At 37.0% G+C, this 21,877-nt stretch overlaps 4 protein-coding genes across 5 annotated transcripts; 1 reads left to right on the top strand and 3 right to left on the bottom strand.

Moving 5' to 3' along the window:
• Window positions 1-5,270: 5,270 nt before the first annotated feature.
• LOC147543383 (F-box protein At3g07870-like) lies at window positions 5,271-5,978 on the bottom strand. Its single transcript, XM_086672818.1, has one exon. The coding sequence runs from the start codon at window positions 5,915-5,917 to the stop codon at window positions 5,381-5,383; it is 537 nt and encodes a 178-aa protein (XP_086528944.1). The 5' UTR covers window positions 5,918-5,978; the 3' UTR covers window positions 5,271-5,380.
• A 968-nt stretch (window positions 5,979-6,946) lies between these two features.
• On the top strand, window positions 6,947-10,729 carry LTA2 (2-oxoacid dehydrogenases acyltransferase family protein). The gene is made up of 6 exons (XM_086672814.1): window positions 6,947-8,308; window positions 8,408-8,599; window positions 8,753-8,840; window positions 8,973-9,043; window positions 9,142-9,225; window positions 10,382-10,729. Exons 1-6 carry the CDS (start codon window positions 7,358-7,360, stop codon window positions 10,484-10,486), a joined length of 1,491 nt encoding a protein of 496 aa, XP_086528940.1. The 5' UTR covers window positions 6,947-7,357; the 3' UTR covers window positions 10,487-10,729.
• Window positions 10,730-12,842: 2,113 nt separating this feature from the next.
• Window positions 12,843-15,210, bottom strand: LOC147543381 (Glycolipid transfer protein (GLTP) family protein). The gene is made up of 4 exons (XM_086635209.1): window positions 14,807-15,210; window positions 13,885-14,057; window positions 13,534-13,679; window positions 12,843-13,218 (listed from the first exon to the last, which is right to left on the bottom strand). The coding sequence occupies exons 1-4, from the start codon at window positions 15,014-15,016 to the stop codon at window positions 13,112-13,114; spliced, it is 636 nt and encodes a 211-aa protein (XP_086491335.1). The 5' UTR covers window positions 15,017-15,210; the 3' UTR covers window positions 12,843-13,111.
• A 1,572-nt stretch (window positions 15,211-16,782) lies between these two features.
• Window positions 16,783-21,806, bottom strand: RAD23D (Rad23 UV excision repair protein family). 2 transcript variants are annotated; one of them, XM_086672817.1, is made up of 12 exons: window positions 21,346-21,806; window positions 20,353-20,505; window positions 19,619-19,678; window positions 19,241-19,299; window positions 18,872-18,931; window positions 18,505-18,682; window positions 18,238-18,390; window positions 18,080-18,154; window positions 17,928-17,975; window positions 17,735-17,841; window positions 17,567-17,645; window positions 16,783-17,113 (listed from the first exon to the last, which is right to left on the bottom strand). In XM_086672817.1, the coding sequence occupies exons 1-12, from the start codon at window positions 21,409-21,411 to the stop codon at window positions 17,000-17,002; spliced, it is 1,152 nt and encodes a 383-aa protein (XP_086528943.1). In that variant the 5' UTR covers window positions 21,412-21,806; the 3' UTR covers window positions 16,783-16,999. The 2 variants fall into 2 exon arrangements, with proteins under 2 accessions (XP_086528943.1, XP_086528941.1); XM_086672815.1 differs by having other exon boundaries at window positions 18,505-18,685; window positions 21,346-21,781.
• Window positions 21,807-21,877: the final 71 nt, after the last annotated feature.

Here is a 21,877-nt window from a genome sequence, read left to right as displayed (position 1 = left end):
CCCACACGATTTCTCTTCCTCTCGATGTGTTCAGTTAATTATTATCTTTTATTATCAAGAGGTGATTTACCTCTTCACAACATATTTACCATTAGGGCCAGTGTAGTTGTTACTAACATGATCTTAGGCTCCAAATTACTTTTTTGAATTTATGCTACAAAACTCGTACATAAGAAACTAAAATATGCTTGTGTTGCCTTAGTTCGAGCAACATCTAACGGCTCTAGTGCTATCAACAGTTACTACATGTACTAAGAGGGAAACCAATTAACTTTTAACATAACTTAATTATTTGTGGGGATTAACAAAAATTTGAAGCTAACCGTTTAATTCCTAATTCTGCTGAAGCAGTAGTAATGACACTTGTTCCGCGCTTAGGTTGGCCTCATTTTAGGGTTGGAAGAGAATCAAAGTATCAAACAATAGTATATAAAGCAATTTTTGCTTCTAGACTATACTTTATTGAGTTTTTTCCCCTTTCTTTCTTAGAGTTACTAATGTTTTAGATTTCTAACCAAGAACGAGGTTGTTAGTGTCCGCTATTTTGTCATTCTGATGAGAAAATGTTGTTGTATGTAGCCATTAGCAATATTCACATAGTAAAGTTGTTGCGAATTGTAGTGTTCGTTTGAAGTTAACTGTGAACCTTTTCATGCATTTCCATATTTCCCACCTCAACTGCATCCATAAATGTATGACTGTAGTATCAGTTGGAATCGTAGATTTTGTCCATATGACTAGGATCATTTGAGCTTGTGCATCTGTTTCCTTAGTCCTTAGATGTTATACAAAACTAAAAATAAGTTATTTTGCTTCTGCTTTTGCTAGTTTTGTGTTAGAAGAGAAAAACAAATTATTGGAGATTGCAAATAGAAAGAACAAAGATACTGAAAACAGTATTGCTTCCGTGTAATATACTATTTATTCAAAGATGACTTTCCTGCCGTGTTTTAGTCTCTGGGTAAAACATGTAAAGATGCATTTTAGCACTTGGCATATGAAGCTCTATCTTTTGTGAGAATATAAAATTTTTTCTTGCCCACAGTTGATTCCGAGATCAAGTGAAACTCCTAAAAAGGGAGACGTAAGTTTTGTATCTCCTACAGGAGAGGAGATCACCAACAAAAAATAATTGTACTTGAAGGCTCATCCAGGAGGTCTTCCTTCTTCCCAGTTCGACTGGACTAATGGTATTGTCTCTTTTTTCTAATTCTCTTCCTTTTAAAGTCGTCATCAGAAAGTTCTTTTGTTTTAATAAACATCCAAATGTAAGCAGTCGAATCACCAAGACGACGATCTGCCAAAATCATTGAGAAGGTGAAGGGTACAGAGACACCTAAAAATGAGCCACTGAGAAAGCGTGAGAGGAAATCAAGCTAAAAGATGGGAGCAAATGACAATGACGAAGTAGACGATGAAGTCCCAAAGAAAACCAAGATGCTGCAGCTAGACAGGAACCGAAAGAACGGAAAGATGACGGGACGAACAAAGCAGAGACTGAAGAGAAAAATGCAGAAGAGGTAACTACGGGAGATGGAGTTGGTTCCAAGAACGAAACTGAAGACTGCATTGCGGATTTCGAACCCAAGGAAGAGAAAGTCTCTGAAGGGACACCTCCCTTATCAGATTTTGTTCTACCTGAGAGAAAAGGAGGTCCTCTGAGAAAGAAGGTTTGGGTAGGCAGCGATGCTCCTCGGCAAAGTTTACTCGAAGCTATCCTAGCAACAACCCCGACTATAAGGAGAACCAAGAGGAATAAGAACCACCAATGACCCACTCGGTATAATTGCCAAGGAGCCCAGCATCGGAACATATCTCCTTTTCGTTGTTGAAACCCTCAATGTAATGTCTTCTCTCATACACAAAATATTCTCTGAAAACTTAGTCCGGATTTCATTTCTTCTTTTAGACTGGATTCATGAATGGTGGTAAAAAATGAATGGCAGTAGAGTCGATTTAGTTCAAGTATTGGTGCATAAGTATTATATACTATCTTTATGATTCATAATTTCTGCTAATCGAGTGATCTGTTCAGACACCAACCAATCCAAGCTCGCAATTCTTCATTTCAGGCATTCTTCCTTCTAGTTATATTATCACCCTCGGACTTTTGAAAATTTTATTACTGACAGTCAACTAAGGTGAAGATGTGCATCAATTTTTGCATATAAGATTTCAATTTTTGACATAGGAATTCCAAGGCCATTGCTTATCAATAGGGTCAAACTCATGATTTTGTAGATACATACTCTTAGTTTATATTCTCGATGATATGCAACTCAAGATTATATTCAAAGCTTGCAAATCATGTTTGCAACTTATATTTGCAATCACAGTTTGCAGTTTACATTATGCAAACACACGTTTACAGAACACGGTTGTTGCAAACACGTGTTTGCAGAAGTTATTTGCAAACATTTGTTTGCAGAATAGATTGTTGCGAACACATGTTTGCAGAAAAAAAGTAAGGAAAAACGCCATTTTTCTGTTTTTTTTTTTAAGTATTGAAAGTGGATCTCGTTAGAGAGCTAATGAAAAATGATTTCTAAATATATAATCTATTATATTAAAACAGATCAGTCGGTTATTCAAGGGATAAGTCTGGCCGTTCATTTTATTTTAGAGATTTGGTTCGGAACACATCTGACGGATAATATAAAATCTTTTTATGTAAATACACTAAAAAAAGAAGGGTATCTATGTAAATCAGTCAAAATTGGTTAGAATAACTACCCACATATTTCTCTCCCTATATTTTTTCTCCCACGGATTACATAAACTACCAACTTTATAGTAGAAAATCGTGGGAGAGATCTAAATAATTAACCCACTCTCCCATATCTTCCTAATTTCTCTCTCAACCGCCTAACTATTTCACTTAAAATTGAAACTAAGTCTCCCAATTTTTTTTATCTAATCTTTTCTGTTAGTGATATTTCTTCCATAAATACAGTTTTCCCTCTCTCCTCTTTAAACACACGATTATCTCTCCTCTATTGATTTCGGAATATGATTTACAAATTAAGGGAAGTTAATGTAATTTATGTTGTAATTTAAATTTATTTTTCTCTTCCTCAAAGGCGTTAACCAAGAGGGATCTTCCCCGTCCATAGGACGGGGAAGAAACCTGCTATTTATAGAAATCCGACATCCCAAACAAAAGTTATATCGATTTAAAGTTTAAAGAAAAAATAAAAGAATTTAGTTAAACAAAATGATAAAAAAAGGTATTTTAGTATTTGTATACTTTTTTACCTGAATAATAATTTTCAAATGTTTTACATTTTTTTTACTTATTTTCTATATTATTTTGACCCATATAGTAATTACCCCTTTTTACTATCCACAAGCACATGATGTTCGCACACGACCATCGTGAAGGGCAACTCACCAATGCACATGATATCTATTCGCTCCCTCAACTAAGAACCCCCTATCTTAACTTCTTGATCCGCCGTAGTCTCTCTCTATCTCTCTCTCATATGTATCTTCTTGTTGATTAATTTCTTCCACTTATTTAGAACATGTCCTGCTCAAACATGGATGACCATGGTACAACAATTAATCGACCAACACATTGCCAATATGGGATTAGGCTTTTGCAATATTGATCTTCTCAAGCAATATCTCATACTCATGCTTAGAGCAAGCAGAGAAGAGGACACGCGAGAATGAACAAATTGGAGAGAGAAAGATCTTATCTTCCAGCCTCCTTGCCGTCTTTTATTTAAACAAATATAGTAATGTTGATCTCTTGTGCTAAGAATGAAAGCGTATTAGCTCACACTTAAGAATAGCAATATAAATGTCTTTGGGAAATGAGATTAGGACTATATGGGATCAGTTTGAGACTTGTTCGAACAAACATGTGTTTCGGGAAATAAACCAGGCGGCCGACTATCTGTCGAAACTGAGGACACAGGAAGGAATGTCAGAATATATGACACGTGATCTTCCTTTCGAGTTGCAGCAAATAGTGAGAGATGATCATAAGGGTGTAATTAGAATTCGGTATACTTAGGGATTGTGTGTTAGTGATGCTTTCCTTTTTTTTTTTTGATGAAGGAGTGATGCTTTCCTTATGATTCTTTTGTTACTTTCGTGTTCTTAGTTATTCTTGTTCGGGGTCGGGCCCTTTAAACCCGTTGACAAATTCAAATAAAAAAATATAAATGTCTTCTGCTCAAGAAAAACTAGACTGAACCATTTACGCCCATTTTTACATTTTACAGGTAGCTAAAGTTGATAACAGCGCAAATAACACATTATCAAGATGGAAGAGTTCATTCTCTTCGCAAATTACAAATAACAACATAGTATATGATATCATAGAAGCTAGAGCCCTAGTTTTTTGTTCAAGATTAGTAAAGTACGGCTCTTCGTGAATTCAGTGAGCCAACCAAAGAGAAAGGTTTGAAATACCAGCCGCTTACTAATAAATCGTGATCTGATCAAGTCATGACTAGCACAAAATATCTCAACTGGTTTTCAAGTTGCTAACAAGATAAAACTGAATGAAACCATCACTAGTCATCTGCAAAGTCATATAACATGGCCAAGATGTTGGGAGTAAACAAAGTTATAAAGGGCAATTGTCAGAAATCGATGTCGACCAAAATACATCAACAACATATCAGAAAATACATACTATACAGAAACACTAGGAGGGTCACAGAGTTTCAAATTAACTCCATCCTAACACACACTTACTCCACATTGCAGTTGATGCGATTACATCCACCTCTTCTAAATCTCTCAACGAAACAAGGGTGTTCACGTGATCAGGTATCGCTTGAAAAAATAATTATTTCCTAAAATTTACATGTTCGACATTAGCATTTTTTATATCATACCGATAGAGATCTATCCCTAAAATTTCACATTTCTTTCTGCAAAATAAAACTTCACCTCTCTTTGTCAAAATAACGTCAACGCTCTCTCCTAATGATGGGAGTCCCGGCATATTGCTCCTAAATTCTTTCATAAATCCCACATCGATATTCAATTCCTTATTCCAACTCCACCATATGTTATTACTACTATTACTACTACTACTACCTTTTTTCTTCTTATATGACCATACCTCTACTTTTCCTTCCAAATCCTCACAAGAAACACTAACCCATCCACGAAACACCCAAAGTCGAAAAGTTATATTATCTCTAATTTGAAAATAATACGGAGAACAACAAGGAGGTGACGGGAGAACTCGGAAACTTTCTTGGGACAAATCAAATGTCACAATCCTCCTTGTGTTCTCCATCCAGTGAAGAGCTCCATGTCCAAACGTACCAATTAAATAATCCCGAGTTCCCCATTCCAATGCATAAGTGGTTACTCCAAGGTTTCTCCACCCAATTCCACTGCCAAAAGTGTATACTTAGACGATACCAACAAGAGGAGATTTCTCGTAGAGGATTCTAACAACCTTGTACTCGTTAATGGCAGAAATATAACCGAATCCGACACTCACCCTACAATAGTCTGAAGTTCGTTTATCAATTATATCGAATTTAGGAAGATACACACACTCTTCGGTTATAGGGTTACAAATATATATAGGATCATGGAGTCTATTTACAACACCTAAACAAACTAAACCATTACATGAACCAATAATCGCATAACGAAGACCGGGTGATTGAACCTTTGACCTTGTAAGTTCAGTGACGGAATTTGATCGAGAATCATCATATTCTCCATAGTAAAGGTCAAGTGAGTTAACCAAAATGAAACCTAGTTCACCACTTGAATCATATTGATTCTCAAGTTGTTGAAGAAGATGCATATGAGCAAAGGAAGAATAGCGTATTAGAGTTCGCCAGGGTTTGCATATTAATTTGCAATTCAAGACAGACTCTAAGGGCAAACGAGTAAGTATGTTTACTATGATATCTTCAAGTATAATATCACTCATCTCTCTAACTACTACTATTTTCTATGAAAATTGAAGTGATTCAAGAAATACAAAAATTTAGTGAGAGATCGGGAAAAAAAACTGAGAAGTAGATTATGTCTTCATACCAGAACGAAATCTTCTTCAACCAAACATTGAATCGCCAGAATTTTACGAGTCAAGAACAGAACTGGACCTTCGACTTCTGAATCACTTCCGGATCAGAAAACTGAATCACAAACTTTTCCCACATCTCACGTTCTCACTACTGCTTTAATCTAGGGTTTTCAAATGCTGAAAGTTTAAGCTGTAGAAGGAAAATACTTCTTTCTTTGTTGCAAGGAAAAGATAAGGTATTTCATAAGTTGGGGTGAAAACAGTAATTTTTTTTTTTTTTTTTGAAACCAAGCGAAACCATATTCATTTATAAGTGATTCAATCACAAGTTACATGGATGATAATTTTTAAAATTACATGAGAGTTACATACGATAAGTTCATAGAACTTTCGAATGTAAAGTGCCTCATGAAGGGAAAGAAATTGACCAGACACAAACTCAAAACAAAAGACCCTAAAGATCCTGAAGATCGAGAATGAAAAGACCCTAAAGGTCGACAAATATAGAACTGAAACTAAAATTGCTCCAACGAGAGAACCACCGTCGCCGATGAATGTAAATCGCAAGGCCAACCACCACCATCACTGCCGAACAAGTCTTTGAGTCCTTATGTTTATGCTTGTTAATTGATAGATCCAAAGATTCAAGAAGTCAAATGTTGTTGTAAAAATTCCTGTTGAACTCTAGAAATCCCAAATCTCTCTTCTTTTCTTCCTCTCTCAGTACTCCACCAATCTGTTATTAAATCTTTCGAATCCTTTAACAAATTGAAAGAATCGATGTGTGGTAAGTCCAGAAAACAATCTATAAAAACTCAATCTCAAAAGGAAAACAACCCTAGAAACTATTTATTGAAGGATAACAAACTACAAACGGAAACAGTAATTTGAAGATATGTAAGTACAAAAATGCTAAACGACCCAATTTTTCAGAGCGACCACGGGCCGAAAGCAGACGTGGCTCGTGGCCGTCTCTAAATGGTCAGCCTGTGAGGAGAGAAACGGTCTGACCACTTGGACACTGTCACGTAGGGGTGAGAAACAGACCGGACCGGACGGGTAGTCCACGGTCACTTACTCTTCCGGTGCGGGTGGAAAGTGACGGTGAAATGGGTTAATAACGTACTAGAACCATGAAATCGGTTATTGGGTCGGCTGTTGGGCTTGTGGGCGACACTAACAACGGAGGTCCGAGACTCTCCAACCAACTTCACCTCGTCTTCTCCGTCATTCTACTCTTCTTTCTCGCTCTAAAAACTCTCATCTAATTCTCTTCCTCACACTAACCACAAAGCTAGAAAGAGAAAAATACAGAAAGTAAAATCTCCTTTCTCTTCTTCTTCAATGGCTTCGATTCTACTTTCTAGGGTTCCTATAACAAACAACAACACAATCTCATTTTCCTCATCTATTTCAAATGCTTTACCATTTTCATCTCGTCGTTCATCATCGTTCACTTCATCTCCTACCATTATCAAACCAATTAAGAAGATCTCAACTGTTAATGCCAAGATCAGAGAGATCTTCATGCCTGCTTTAAGTTCCACCATGACTGAAGGAAAGATTGTTTCTTGGATTAAATCAGAAGGAGATGTTCTATCTAAAGGAGAAAGTGTTGTCGTTGTTGAATCTGATAAAGCTGATATGGATGTTGAAACATTTTATGATGGAATCCTTGCTGCTATTGTAATCGGAGAAGGTGAAGTTGCTCCTGTTGGTGCTGCAATTGGATTACTTGCTGAAACTGAAGATGAAGTTGCTGAAGCTAAATCTAAAGCTGCTTCAAAATCCTCTTCTTCTTCTTCTTCAAACGCCACTCCTCCTCCTCCTTCTTCTTCTCCACCTCCTCCTCCACCTTCTTCTGATTCTTCACCAGTGAAATCTACTCCTAGTTCTCCTCCTGTTTCAGAAGGTCCAAAGAAGATCGTTTTAACACCATATGCGAAGAAGTTAGCTAAACAATATAAGATCGATTTAGGTTCAGTTGTTGGATCTGGACCATTTGGTCGAATTACGCCATCAGATATTGAATCTGCTGCTGGAATTTCGCCTTCTAAGAGTACTACTCACAATGTAGTATCACCATCTGCTTCTGCTCCTGTAATTGCTCCTGCTTCTGTTCCAACTCCACCTAAATCTGCATCTTCTCTACCTGAAATTCCAGGTTCTACTATTGTTCCTTTTACTACAATGCAATCTGCTGTGTCAAAGAATATGATTGAGAGTCTTTCAGTTCCGACTTTCCGTGTTGGTTATCCTGTTAAAACTGATGCCCTAGATGCCCTTTATGAAAAGGTATAATGAATTTCCATTTGGTGTTTACTTGAATTAGTATTCATTGTTAGTTTTTTAGGTTTCGGATTGAATTGTTTGGATGGATTGATTGAATTTCAGGTGAAGCCGAAGGGCGTAACAATGACCGCGTTGTTAGCTAAAGCTGCAGCAATGGCTCTCGCTCAACATCCAGTTGTGAATGCAAGCTGTAAAGATGGCAAGAGTTTTACTTATAACAATAGTATTAATATTGCTGTAGCAGTTGCGATCAACGGTGGGCTTATAACTCCTGTTCTTCAAGATGCTGATAAGGTTTGGATATCGATTCTTAATCTCTTAGAATGTATTATTAGTCGTGTTTATATTCTTGCATCAATTGGTTGTTGGGTATTTTGAGTTCCAAATATTGCTAATTTTCTACCTAAATGTTATGAGTTAAATCTTACCGATGACCTTTTGTTATAGTTGGATCTTTATTTGTTATCTCAAAGATGGAAAGAGCTGGTAGAGAAAGCTCGTGCGAAGCAACTTCAGCCCCATGAATACAATTCAGGTTCTCCTATTGCAGAAGTTTTTAAACTTCTGGGATTTCGAGTTTTTTTTGTATTTGACCTGTATACGTTAGTTGTTTGGTTTTGTGCTATCGGAATTTGAGAAGATAAACTTTCTTTTGCTCCATATGCAGGAACTTTCACTCTGTCCAATTTAGGCATGTTTGGAGTGGACCGATTCGATGCTATCCTTCCACCTGGTCAAGTATGTGGTTAACTCTAGTGCCATTTTCATGACCATTTTTTGCACGATATTTGTAATGCTTAAGAATTTATTCATCATGAGCTCAATATGATGTGCAGGGAGCTATAATGGCTGTAGGGGCATCAAAGCCTACAGTTGTGACAGATGAGGATGGATTTTTCAGTGTGAAGAGTAAAATGCTGGTAAGCTTTTCTTTTAAGTTTCTTCTATTGTTGATTATTTTCATGACAAGTAAGGCGACATTGCAAATGATAAGCTTGCTTAGAATCTAATAATAAAGAACGGAGTAATACTATTTATTCGAATAGTTGTCTGAAAAGTCTTCAAGTTAGGGTAAGTTTGTCTTGCAACAGACGCTAACAAGTCTCGCTAATGAGCACTTCGGTTAAAGGAGGGTGTGAGAAAGATGAAAGAACAAAGAGAATGGTGAAATGCATGAGTTTAAAAGAAAAGTCATGATAGAAGATGAACTCTGGCTTACATTTAAATGCAAAAATCAACTTTATCATTAACCCAGCATCGGAAACAGAAGCTAGCCTTACTAACTATCATGCTCGAGCCTAATAACCAAGATGCTTTGTTATTCTTCTGGAGTTCCTAGTCTATAAAGCCTAAAAAAATGATGAGTCTACACCCAAACTCTCCAAATTATCACTCACCCACCTAGTAGTTGTAGATATTAACCTTAGCAGGGGTCATATCGGACAAGCTAAACACGAGATGTTACCTAAGTGAACTGCCATAAGCAGTGTGCGGAGTGAAATTTTTATTGCCCCCCCTAGATTCCTAGAACATCAACTACTACCTGGCCAAGTAAGTATACCCAGCTAGCCTATTGTATTGGGGTTGAAATAATCTTTGGCAGTAGTTTCAATTACCATCAACCTAAACAGACGAAGGCTAATATCAAGTAGCTTCAAGGCTGAAAACCAACTTACCAAAAAGTACAGTATCTAAGTGGGTAATAGCATCGATATCAGTTCCTTTGCCAGGATCTTTGGTTGGGAGGCAGACAAATGGCCTTTCTACTTGCCTAGGGTTGGTACGAGGACAAGGTACAAGTGGAAACAGATCTAGAACCTTAGTGATGTAGTTTAGTTAAGGACCCACAGTATTAGCTTCAATTAGCAGAAAGACCGTGGTTGAAAGTAAAACTAAACTACAATAAGAATTTTGAACTTTATAATAGTATTAAATAGTTATTCTACTTCCTGCATTTTATTGCATAATAACAATTGTCATGACTATGAAAGTTCTAGTTATAGTGGATCCATTTAGATCTAATCTTTTACTCATGGGAGATTACTCATTCAGCCTGAATGCAAATATTATTCTCAGGTTAATGTGACAGCTGATCACCGGATAGTATATGGCGCGGACTTAGCATCCTTCCTCCGAACATTTGCGAAGATCGTAGAAAACCCAGAGAGTCTAACAATGTGATAGACCAAGAACCGTATTTTACCTTTTTGTTGTTGGACGAGAAAAGCCATGATCGAGTTCCTATCTGAATGGAGGGGGTCTACAGCAGAAGAAGTTGGTTTTTTAGAAATATTAATTAGAACTGGCTTTGGTCATTATGTCTCTATTTCTCATGCTTGTTTATTTTTCTATTTTAGTGTTGATGTTCTATTTATTGGGGGTTGAATGGTTAAAATTGATAAATAGGATCCATTTTTGCTGAAATCTGCATGTAAGATTTGCGATATCTTCGAATTAGGTACCCCTTACTGTCTGTTGCATGTCTGCTCCTTATGCGAGGGCAGGGGGTCGCGTAAGCTCAGTTTGGACATGTTTGCCGTTTGCAATAACAACCCGAAGCCTAAAAAAATTGACATGTCCTGTACTCCTATTAACCAAGAGTAACACGAAATAATAGGATATGATTACACTCAATAAATTCGTATTTTAATGAAATAGGATATGATTTTTTTAGTTTTACATGGGTTAACTTCCAAGTAGGTTACTTCAACAAAAAAAAAAAACTTCCAAGTAGGTTATCTATATTTCAACAACAAAAAAAAGTAGTTTATCTATAACTTGTATAGTTGTATGACACTTAAGCAAATACTACTACCTAAACAAACACAAAGTTAAGTATATTCCGACTGGAGTCCAAAAAAATTGGTTCCCAAACAATTGCTAGATAGATGCTTGCGATTTTATGATATTTGACTTCAGCCAATATAATTTTTGTACTTCTTAAATCCTATATAAAAGGTTATTTCGAGAAAACCTAATATTCTGCCAGTGCTTTTCTAGTTTATCTTCTTGAGGGTAAGTTGTTTACATGTTTGTTTCCCTGTAGACAAATAGCTTGTATATGCTTAAATTAGAGTACATTTTCACCATAAAAGAGTATAAGAGTAATAACATAAAGAAGCATCACAAGATGCTAATGATATTTGGACATGCTATAGTCCTTAAGTAGCTTCATCAACGCGGAAATGAATGTCAGAGATAAGGAAGTATGTTGAAAAAGGAGGATATAAAATCGAAAATGGCGGAGATATAGTAATGTGGGTTGACCCATAGATTTTTTTTTTGAGAGGATACAAACCGGAGAGAAATATAACTGCAGTAAGTGTTAGCTATGGCTTTTGGGTAGCTCATTTCATAGATAAGATCTCGGTTGAGATGATATTTAGAATCCCACCAGTATGGATGTTAACGGGAGAATGCAGTGTTCACGGACAAGCCCTTATACAGTCCCTAACAGAAGAGCAAGCGGCAACCTCTGTCACAATGCACTTGCTAGATGAATTTTCATGGTCTAAATCACGGAGAGTTACTGGTATTGCTCCTAATGTATGGTCTAGATCTCCTCTACGAATGTGATTTAAACCCCATGACACCATGTTTTGAGGCTGCAAGCAGCAAGCTACGGCGAAAAGCAGCCTAGAAATATACATGCCCAATTGAGATGTGATATGATTTCATCGCGGTGCCTAAGGAAACAAGGAATCAAGCCTTGGAATAATCTGAATCAATATGACTCAATGAATTTGCTAATCGAATTTATACTATAAGGTTGATCTAGGCCGGAGGCAGACCTACGTCAAGGCAACTCTTCTTTCAAACACTTCTTTTTTTGTTGAACTTCTTTCAAACACTTTGGTAGTGGAAATGATGAAGAAGCAGCTAAGAGAAGAAGGAAAATCAGGCATGCACCAAGTTGGCCCAATGCTTGTTGTGGCAACTTGGGAAACTAATAAATAAACTAGTGTTTCAACAACAGAAGCCTTCTCAATCCCCAACCATTAGTGCACCAGTAATCCTTAGTAGGAACTTTAATGAAGGACGATAAGAATTAGACGTCGAGGAAGGGATATAGAATACACTGGTCATACTTGAAACCTTCACTCCATCCAAAGGTTAGACTCAATGTCGATGGGGCTTAAGCAAATCTCAAGGGTGCAGCGACAGGTCTTATGAGAAACTCAACGGGTGATGTGTGGATGTATTACAGACTGCTCTCATGCGAGCTTAGCCATGGAAGCAGAGCTAAAAGCTATTAGGTCGAGTATCAAACTAGCATTGCAACTAAAAATTACTAAGAGATTAAAGGGGATGTAAAAGAAATTATCCGCTCATGTTCCACACAAGCTCTATGGAGGATAAGAATAATAGTGGTAGAGGAAGAAAAAGATAGTCCAATTTGTTTATGCGTCGAGAAATTCTGATATGGCTGCGCATAGCGTAGCTCAATTTACTTCTCTTAACAATGTCAAGAAGGTATGGATCGAACAGAACATATCGAGTTGTATTACTCAAGCTGGATAGATCTTCACTCTTGCTGTGCAATTTTAAAGAATAAAAGACAGGAGCAGGTTTTCCATCAGAAAAGATACATGAGTTAGTTGAATGCTAATGAGAACTTGCAATATTAATATGTATACAGAGAAATGAGGGCACAAAAAAGAAGCACTAAGCTGAGACTAAATTGTTTTCTCGTTGCCAAGAAATGCGAGCGTTCTAAAATTTTCTTGTGCCGAGATGAATTGTGTGCCTGCACAGGAACTGACATTGTATATGATTCAGAGGGATTTCCTGAACGAAATAATGGTATCACCAGTCCAATGTGATATTCTTTGAGATATACAATTTATCGATATATTCTATTACTGGAAGCGAAGCTTTGATGTACCTTCTCATTTCCTTCTCCACTGAGTGTTCTGCAAACCAAGGGATAATGATAAGCAAACATGATATGATATTTGATGTCTCTCTAGGAAATGGACTAATCGTCACAAGTTCAAACATAAGAAAGGTAACTACGAAATAAGCTAAATTGGTTAAGAAAGTATAATCGATCCTTTTAAGCCTTTGAGGGAATCTTGTAAACGATGAAAAAGGTTTTGTTTGAAGGCGAATAACCGAGTTATTTAAAAGTTTAACAGTCAAAAACAATTTTGTGAAAAGTTTACTTGAATAGAAACTATAGTACATATATTCACGAAGCAAGAACTTAAACTCAAACAGACAATCACCTGTTTCGTTAAGTTTTAGTATAAGCTGTTGCTTTGATGGAAGTGCATACATTCCCGCAAAAACCGCTGTCCTAACTGCCCACGTATGATATGGAGCACAAACTTCTGCATAAGCAGATGAAGCTGCTTCTCTCAAAGAACATTCACTGAAATGGCAAAAAAGTAACGTCTTTAACAACACGTAACAAACGCTTACGTATAAAGCGTTATTCACGACGAATGAATATTTTCTAGTTGCGCAAAATATTCATCTATTAACAGTCCATAAAATAGTGCGCATAAAGAATTGCTCGAATAAAGCAAACTACTCAAATAAGCAACATGAATAGATGAATACAAGATTTAACATACTCTGATGATAAGAATTGCTCGAATAAAGCTCTAATGAGGTCAAGACCCTGTCTAACTCGTCGTAAGTTCCGTGAAAAGCTCCCTGGTTGTCTGACAGTATCATTTTCAACATCATGGTCAAGAATATTCCTCAAAGTATCATATGTTTTTGATGCTTCAACTAAACCTTGCACCTGAAAAGATCAATTGCAGCAATAGTTCGACTCAGAACATCTGAATTCAAAGAGCAATCTACAAGTTACTAATTATAAACTAAGATAAAGTGCGATGAAGTTTGACAAGAAATCATAGAGAAAATCTAATCGCCACGATGTCATTCATTTGTTCTTCATTAACGAGGGAGTAACTAAGCCATATAGTACCTAGGCAGACGCAGAACTATACACCAATATAGCCTAAGACCAAACAAGAACTGATGCAAACTCTAAACGAGTCGTTTTTCCCATCATACATGCACGATTTATAATTTATTTTTCACTATACCGATACAATTTCCATCTCAAAGTAAAACCTAAAAGGCTAAAACCCTTTTTTTGTACCTTCAAAATGCAGATGTTAGCTGAAAAGTGTACAGCAAATTGTCAAGTTACATACGCATATGCTTGAGTCTTGACAACCATTGTGTCGTATTGCATATTTGCATTACCCATCATATAATGTGGGATCTACCGAGAAGATATAACCATATTAACTACGACTTTGAAATGGTAAGGTTCCAAACTCAAAACCAATTGGCAATGACCTGCACATTATATTCTTGTTGCTAGATCGCCCTTCTCCAATGTGGGACTATTCTCACACAATATTCAGAACTTAGAAACACCCCAATTTTGTAACAACATAATAATAAGTAAAATACTACAAAGATTGAATATTTTAGCCCTAAATGTACAAAAAAAATGAAGAAAAGAAAATGTGGTACCTTGGCAACGTACTCAATCTCAGCGAATTTAAAAGCAATGCCAAGGCAACCAAATAAAACAGAAACGAGAGAGCAAGCATCAGTGAAATTACTCAATCTAAGATCTTTAAAGTTTTTGGAATCGATTGATTTAGCAAGCTCTTCGAAACTAGCAGCAATGAGGGAAAGAGGTGTTGGTGTATTAGTTATTCTTCCATTGGAATCATTCATGGTGACAAAATAGTGGAGGTGGAAATAATTGGGTTTGTTTCAGGTGAAGCGATAAGTATGGAAGAAGAAGAAGAAAGGTGGTGAGAGAATCCATTGACGTGAGATTACTTGGCGGTTTCATGGTGAAGGAGAGAGTGATTGGGGGTTTGAATTGTATTTCTGAGGTTTGCCTACATATGCGGCTCGCCTCAAGTGAAGAGTGCATTATTATTAAAACTACAAAACTTATGGATGGAATCGGATCGGACTCTTTAACAAAAAAAAAAAAAAAAAAGAAAGGATCGGATCGGATCGGATTGGACTAACTTTTTCCCTACTAGACCTCCATGGCAATACTGGTGCCCGTGGAGAAAAATTATTCGGCTTAAAGAGTCTTTGGAGTACTTCAAAATTGAGCACATATATATACATAGAAGCGAATCAGATCAGACACAGGTGGTGGCACATGAAACCCTCATGCTTGGCATTTGTGCGAAACTGCTACATTAACATGACGAAGACATAACCAACACCATATCAAGTCATTAAGCTTACGTGGATATGAGTTGAAAGTTTGACTCTAGAATCTAAATCATTAAAAAACAAAGCGTTCAGATTGAATGGTTCAGATTTTTGAGTCAAACTTTCAATTCATGTTCATGTTAGCCCTTTCAACAAAAAGAAATGTTCATGCTAGCCCGATGATTAGGAATGGACATATGGTGTTGATTATGTCCTCCAATCCTCCGTCATGTTAATGTAGCATTTCATAAGGACGATTGGACTAACTTTTTTGCATTGCTAGACCCTCGTGGCAACACTACTGTATGTGGAGGAAAATCGTTCCTTTTGAATTACTTTAAGATTGAGCACATCTACATGAAAAAGAATAAGTCTACAGATATTTTGGCAAGTTGGATGACAGACTCGGCATTTGGGGAACTCTCTTCTCCTAAGGTTACTAAAAAAATTATTGAACATTCTTCAAGAAGTCTGGTTGATTATATATCAGAGGTTTATTTTATTTGTTTTTTTTCCCTTGGGATCTGGGCCCTCGACCAGTGTATCGTTTCAAGAGAACTTTTTGCCCTACTGACGGGGTAGGCTCATGCAGTCATGCTACTACATGAACAGGAGTAACAAACTAAGGTCAACTACCAACATAAAATGCACACAAATTATTGGTCGTTAACTAAAATCTAGCTGCATATTATCCCCCAATTCATATAATCTTTGTTGGGTCAATTGAATCAAAGTATAATAAGATATTGAAATAGAACATCTGTGTACCTAAAAGTATCATTAGTATGATTTTAAATACTAGAACTTCCAGTGGTCGCGCAATCATAGTCCGACCTCCACAGATTTAGGATTAAGCACAATTGTTATTGTCTCTACGACCATGTGGAAGACCAAAAGTGATTGCACTCTCAAGAATTCAGGAAACAGGAAACCGTCTCCCTGCCTAAGCGGAGAACCAATCATTCCTCTTTGCTCCCCATCGAAGGGGATGCCAAATTGGGAGAAAGAAGGCAGAGAGAAGATATCGTTGTCACCACCTTGCTCCGACATCAAAAGAGGGGCTGATAAAGTGAAAGGAAGAAGGCAGAAAGAACTACTGCCAACACTACGCTCCCCATGGAGACAAAGGATAGCAGTGTCAGAGAAACTATCTCCACCACCTCTGTTTCTCTTTCATTCTCCTGTTTATGCTTTTCGCCTCTCATACGACAGAAAGGCATTTGTCTGAGTCATGTAAAACCATTTAAATTTTCAAACCAATAGATAACAGTAAAAGATGATAAAATATCAGGAGAAAACTTAGAAATTTCCTCACCAGACTTTGTAATTTATAATACTCAATCCAAACTAACTAAAGGTAACGAAAATGAGTACGAAAAGGAATAAAACATAAAAAGAAAAAGGAAGTCTTCAAGGCAGAAAGAAAGTTGTTTTCAGAAGTTGGAAGTAACCGAGAACAGGCAAATCTCTCCCCCCACAAGATTAATCGAACTCGTGGCCATGATCTAAAAGGTAGTTAGCAGCGAGCTCCTCGTTCTTGTTGCAGGCAAAGAACACTTGCAATACCACTGCTCTGTCAAAACCCATTGCCTCCAGCTGCATCACACTCGTAAATACAATAAGAGTTTTTTCCAGTACTTAAAAAAACAGTAACATTGCATAATACATCTTAATTTACTAGAGGCTTCAACAATCGAAGGTGAAAGCTCGAAGAACATAGAACTATGAACTAGAAAATGTCAATGATCAGCTGACAGATTATATCCTGTCAACTTTGTATGATGAATGCCGAAAAGACACCGTTTTTAAAGTGAAATCTATGGCCGTCGTACACTTGGAAAAGGCTTAGACTGGTTGAAGTCCAAGAAGAGTGATTAACACATCCAAAGTTTCAAGTTGTAGTCATGATTGATAAGGCGTGGACCCCTTTTAAGAGTTTGTACTCGTGAAGATATCGAAATATTCTAAGGTAATATCCAAGTCCAAACAAGAGCAATTAGTAGTTTTCTGTATACGAAATTCAAAAAGTAAACATACACATGAACTTACACGTTCAATGGCTTCCTGCTCCTCGGGTGTTACTGCTACTTGCTGAGGCATGGATGCAGCAAGTTGCTCCATCATGTTACTGATTCAACATTGATTAACAAATTAAACATCAAATACTACCAAATAATAAATGTAGAAAACATAGGTAATTCTGCAGTGGGATCTTACTCCTCTCCTTCAGCAGGTTCATTGATAAGACTAAGGAAATCAGCCTGATGTTCTTGGATGAGTCTCACTAATTGAGGATTTTGCTTCCCTAGCTCTTGAAGCATAGGCTGCAATTAAGATCAATGTCAGGTACCATCAACAGAAGAGAACAAGACAAGCAACACATTGGCTTTCTAGTGAATCAAATCAATACCTGCAAAATTTGTGGATTTGCCTGCACCATTGCTCGCAAAGCTTGGAACTACATAAGATTAATAAAACAAAAGGGGAAGAGAGAAAATGCAGTATTAGTCGGACAGCTAAATCTGAAATATCTGAATCACCATGCAAATACATTTCAAGTACCTGTGGGTTGTTTCTTAAGAATTCCAAGTTCCCTCCACCAGCAGCAGCATTAGCACCACCCATATTTGGGAGGCCCTGGTTGACAGAATTTGAATATCATCATGATTATTGAGTAACAAAATTTCAACATATTTTAACGTCGAGGACCCAGTACATACCTGTGGAAAAAGATCTAATGGATTTGCGTTAGGTCCACTAGAAGGGACCGCAGCCTGTGCAGGTTGTGGGGCCTGTTGAGCAGGAGGTACCAGAGCTTGCCCACCCGTAGGAGCTTGGGTTGCAGGCACCACATCTGGTTGCTCAGGGATACCCTGATATGGAAAAGCATAATATTGATGAAACCCCGATAAAGCTCAATCATGGAGTTCAAATGATCTTGAGTAGAATTGAACCCGTTTTCCTCGTAAAGAGAAGTAAGAACTTACAGAGTACAAATAGTCAACAGCTCTCTCTGGGTTATTGAAAGCGGCACGGAGTGCGCGAGCTACAGTGTCTCTGTCCCACATTCCTCCCCCCATTTCAAGTATCTCCTGAATGGTCCCCTCAAGGTTACTTCCAGCAACAAGATTAGACGCTGCCTGACCATAAACATCTGACCCCTCGCTGCTTCAACACATCATGAAGGAATATCAATAAAAAACAAACACTAGAAATAACCAGGTGAATTGATCATTTTTATAAAATGTTAAAAGATGCTACTATTAAAACTGGATTAGCTACAAGTAGAAGATGCAGTCTTGGAGGATAGAACAGTATATATGTAGGCAGTTTATAGCGCAAGTATCTACTCACGGGGCAGTAACCGACGGAGTAGGAGTGGCAACAGGAGCCGGGACAGGAGTTGGTGGTGCTCTGTAATAATACAAGAAAGATACATGAACAAACTAATGGCACAAAATAAACATGTATTCAAGTGAATAATTTACATTACTACTTATACTAAGTTCTGGGAGGACAAGTAGTGTATGTAAGCACTGCTCATCATCTATGATAGAAGATAAAATACAGATACGGGGTCCATGTAATCCTACACTATATGGGAATTACTGGAATCTATAACTATTTAAAGACTTCCACAAATCAGCAACTACCTATTTTTCCTCTACCAAATTCTAATTTAAACCAAAAGCATAGTAACTACTTTCAGAAATCGAAACTCACTGGACCGTAGTTGTAGCCGATGCGGGACTTGCAGTAGGAGCCACTGAACTTGGTGGAGCCTGCATCGAACGATGCTAGTTAGACATAACAATTAATCACTAACCTTGGATACATTGCCAATTACAATTCAGATCACTACTAGAAAACAACAATTTTCATCTTCTTTCTGTACCATAAAAGCATAAAGAAATTCACGAAACGAATTTATAGATATTTCTCTTATTTCAACTACCTTTACCGACATAACATGGCCTGTTTTTAGAATTTTTGCTGCTGTTATCTGTATCTAATGAGAATATGTACGAAAAAGCTTTTGCTTATATGGAGGCATGACTAAGATGAATGTTCAAACTACTGCAATAAATATTATGCACTTACCTGAGCACTTGGTGTAGGTGTAGCAGTTGCTGTTGAAGCACCACTAGTCGAGCTTTTAGCCTAAGTAATTTAAACACCATAACAAAAATGAGTACCAAGGAAACTGAATAGCCAATGAGTGTATGATAAAATACTGATATAACTAATATCTCATTAAATATTAGAAAAAAGGAAATTTCCACACACTGGAAGAAGTAAGATCTGATTTTATAAACGGCTAGCTTAAATCTGAATTTACATCACTTCATTTTCAATCCTCCAATGAACAAAGGGTAACCATTGTTTGCTCTTTCAAAGAAGGAATGCTCTTCTCGACAAGGCAATCCTTTTATTACAACAATTCTGCGCTACCATTTTGAGACTCCTTTTATTACAACAATTCTGCGCTACCACTCCAACCAAAGGTTGTTGGCAAAATATCAGTCTTAGTTCTGCCTACATCAGTTCTATACTTCAATGAACATGTTGTCTCTAAACTAACCAAAAATATGCTCTATAAATCAGAGCTGACTTTGTGTTACAAATTTAATTATGTATTAACAGCGCGGAACACTAAGTGCACCCATTTAGAGAACTAAATATAAAGAGAAATCCCGTCTGAGTATCTTCCTCATGGGGAAACCAATAATAACTACATCATTCAAGACTGAGTCACATAACGTCATCCAGGATTAAATTGTACAGGTAAGAAATATTCATGAAATATTAGTATGGAAAACTCATTTATCCCTTACCTTGGTCAACATCATGACAATAAAACTATTGTCTGCAACATTGTTTTCATTCAATGTTGTGTCATCTTTAAGAACTTTCCCCTGGTGAATAAGCATTTGTTGTGAGGCCTGTGACCCCTGAACCGTTTCAATGTTTTTCTTCACATCAGAAACCTGCAAAATACAGTTGAGTGATAAGTCACACAGTAGAACAAACATGTATACAAAAGACTAGACAAGTTTCAATAAACATCTCCTACAAATTTCACATTAACACATGTTAATGGAAAGCAGTATCTCTAAGGCGTGAACCTGAGACACCTCATAAACCTAGAAAATCACGAACTTGGTTACTTTTGCACCTTAAATATGCTTGAACGCCTAGCAAAAGGATGAATCTTGGAAGAAAGGAAGATTTCTTTTCTTTCTACCCTTCATGTCTCTCTGGATCATACAGGTTCCCATATCTAAGATGGAATTTTCACTACACGCTAGTGCTAACCAGAGTACGGGCAAACAACAAGTACCAACTAACAAGTATTAACATTTGTTTGCTTTTATTCTCCTTACCTCCAACCCTATCAAAAAGCCCTAACGTTCACTCTTTAGACAAAACTACTGAACGGTGGAGAAAGCACAGAAATGTAACATATCTTTATATGAAAAGCTGGTAAACTTCACCCATAAAACATAACGCTGTATAACTCTGGTACCCTAAATCAATTAAATCAAGCAACAATGAAGAACTTGAATCTACCACACGGAAAGAATAAATACTCAGCTTGAAAAAGAATTCACCCTAAATCATCTAGTCCAACCATCTTACTAACAAGAAAAACCATTGATCAATGATTTATGCACATAATATACTAAGATTATCAATCGCATACCTAATCTTAACAAAAACAGATACGCAAGTACAAAAACATAATAGAAACCCTAATTCTCACTCCAAATAACGAACGAAGTATGATAAAAGATTAAATCCAATAAACAGAAAACGATGAATAATACCTTATCGTCTGGATTGACTTCAAGATCGAACTTAGAACCGCTGAGGGTTTTCACAGAAATCTTCATCTTCTCTGTAGATGTTAAGAGAGAGAGAGAGAAAAGGAGAAGAGAAATGAAGTGTGGAGAGAGAGAGAGAGAGGGGAATTATATAGAAAATCTGAGAGAGTCCGAGACCCGTCCGAATTCTACTTGTTTCCCTTCTTCCTGTGTGTTCGCTTCGCCTGATTAAAAAGGGGTTTTTAGAAAAAGCTAGACTTGTATTTCGAGATCTCTTACTTGAGAAACACTCTTTCTTCTATTTATCTCTCCAGACTAGAGGATTAGTTAGTGTTTCTCTAAAATTTTACTAAATCCAAGTTCACGGTAGGTCTTGTGGGACACCCAACATACCCAATATCCATGGATTTTAGGGGTGTGGGGATTAGATCCCGTCTCCGGTGGGTCGGACTCCAGGATTTTATGTTCATTTAGATTATCGGATGTATAATTTATCAAAAATTTGTGTCTCAAACCCGATCAAGTTTACATACTT

Source organism: Eschscholzia californica, unplaced genomic scaffold (assembly GCF_041429995.1).
Source record: "Eschscholzia californica isolate CP2 unplaced genomic scaffold, dmEscCali1.0.p SCAF_4, whole genome shotgun sequence".
In the NCBI taxonomy this organism is placed as follows: Eukaryota; Viridiplantae; Streptophyta; class Magnoliopsida; order Ranunculales; family Papaveraceae; genus Eschscholzia; species Eschscholzia californica.
The sequence above is the reverse complement of the archived record's forward strand: the minus strand, read 5'-3'. Positions and strand labels throughout refer to the sequence as shown.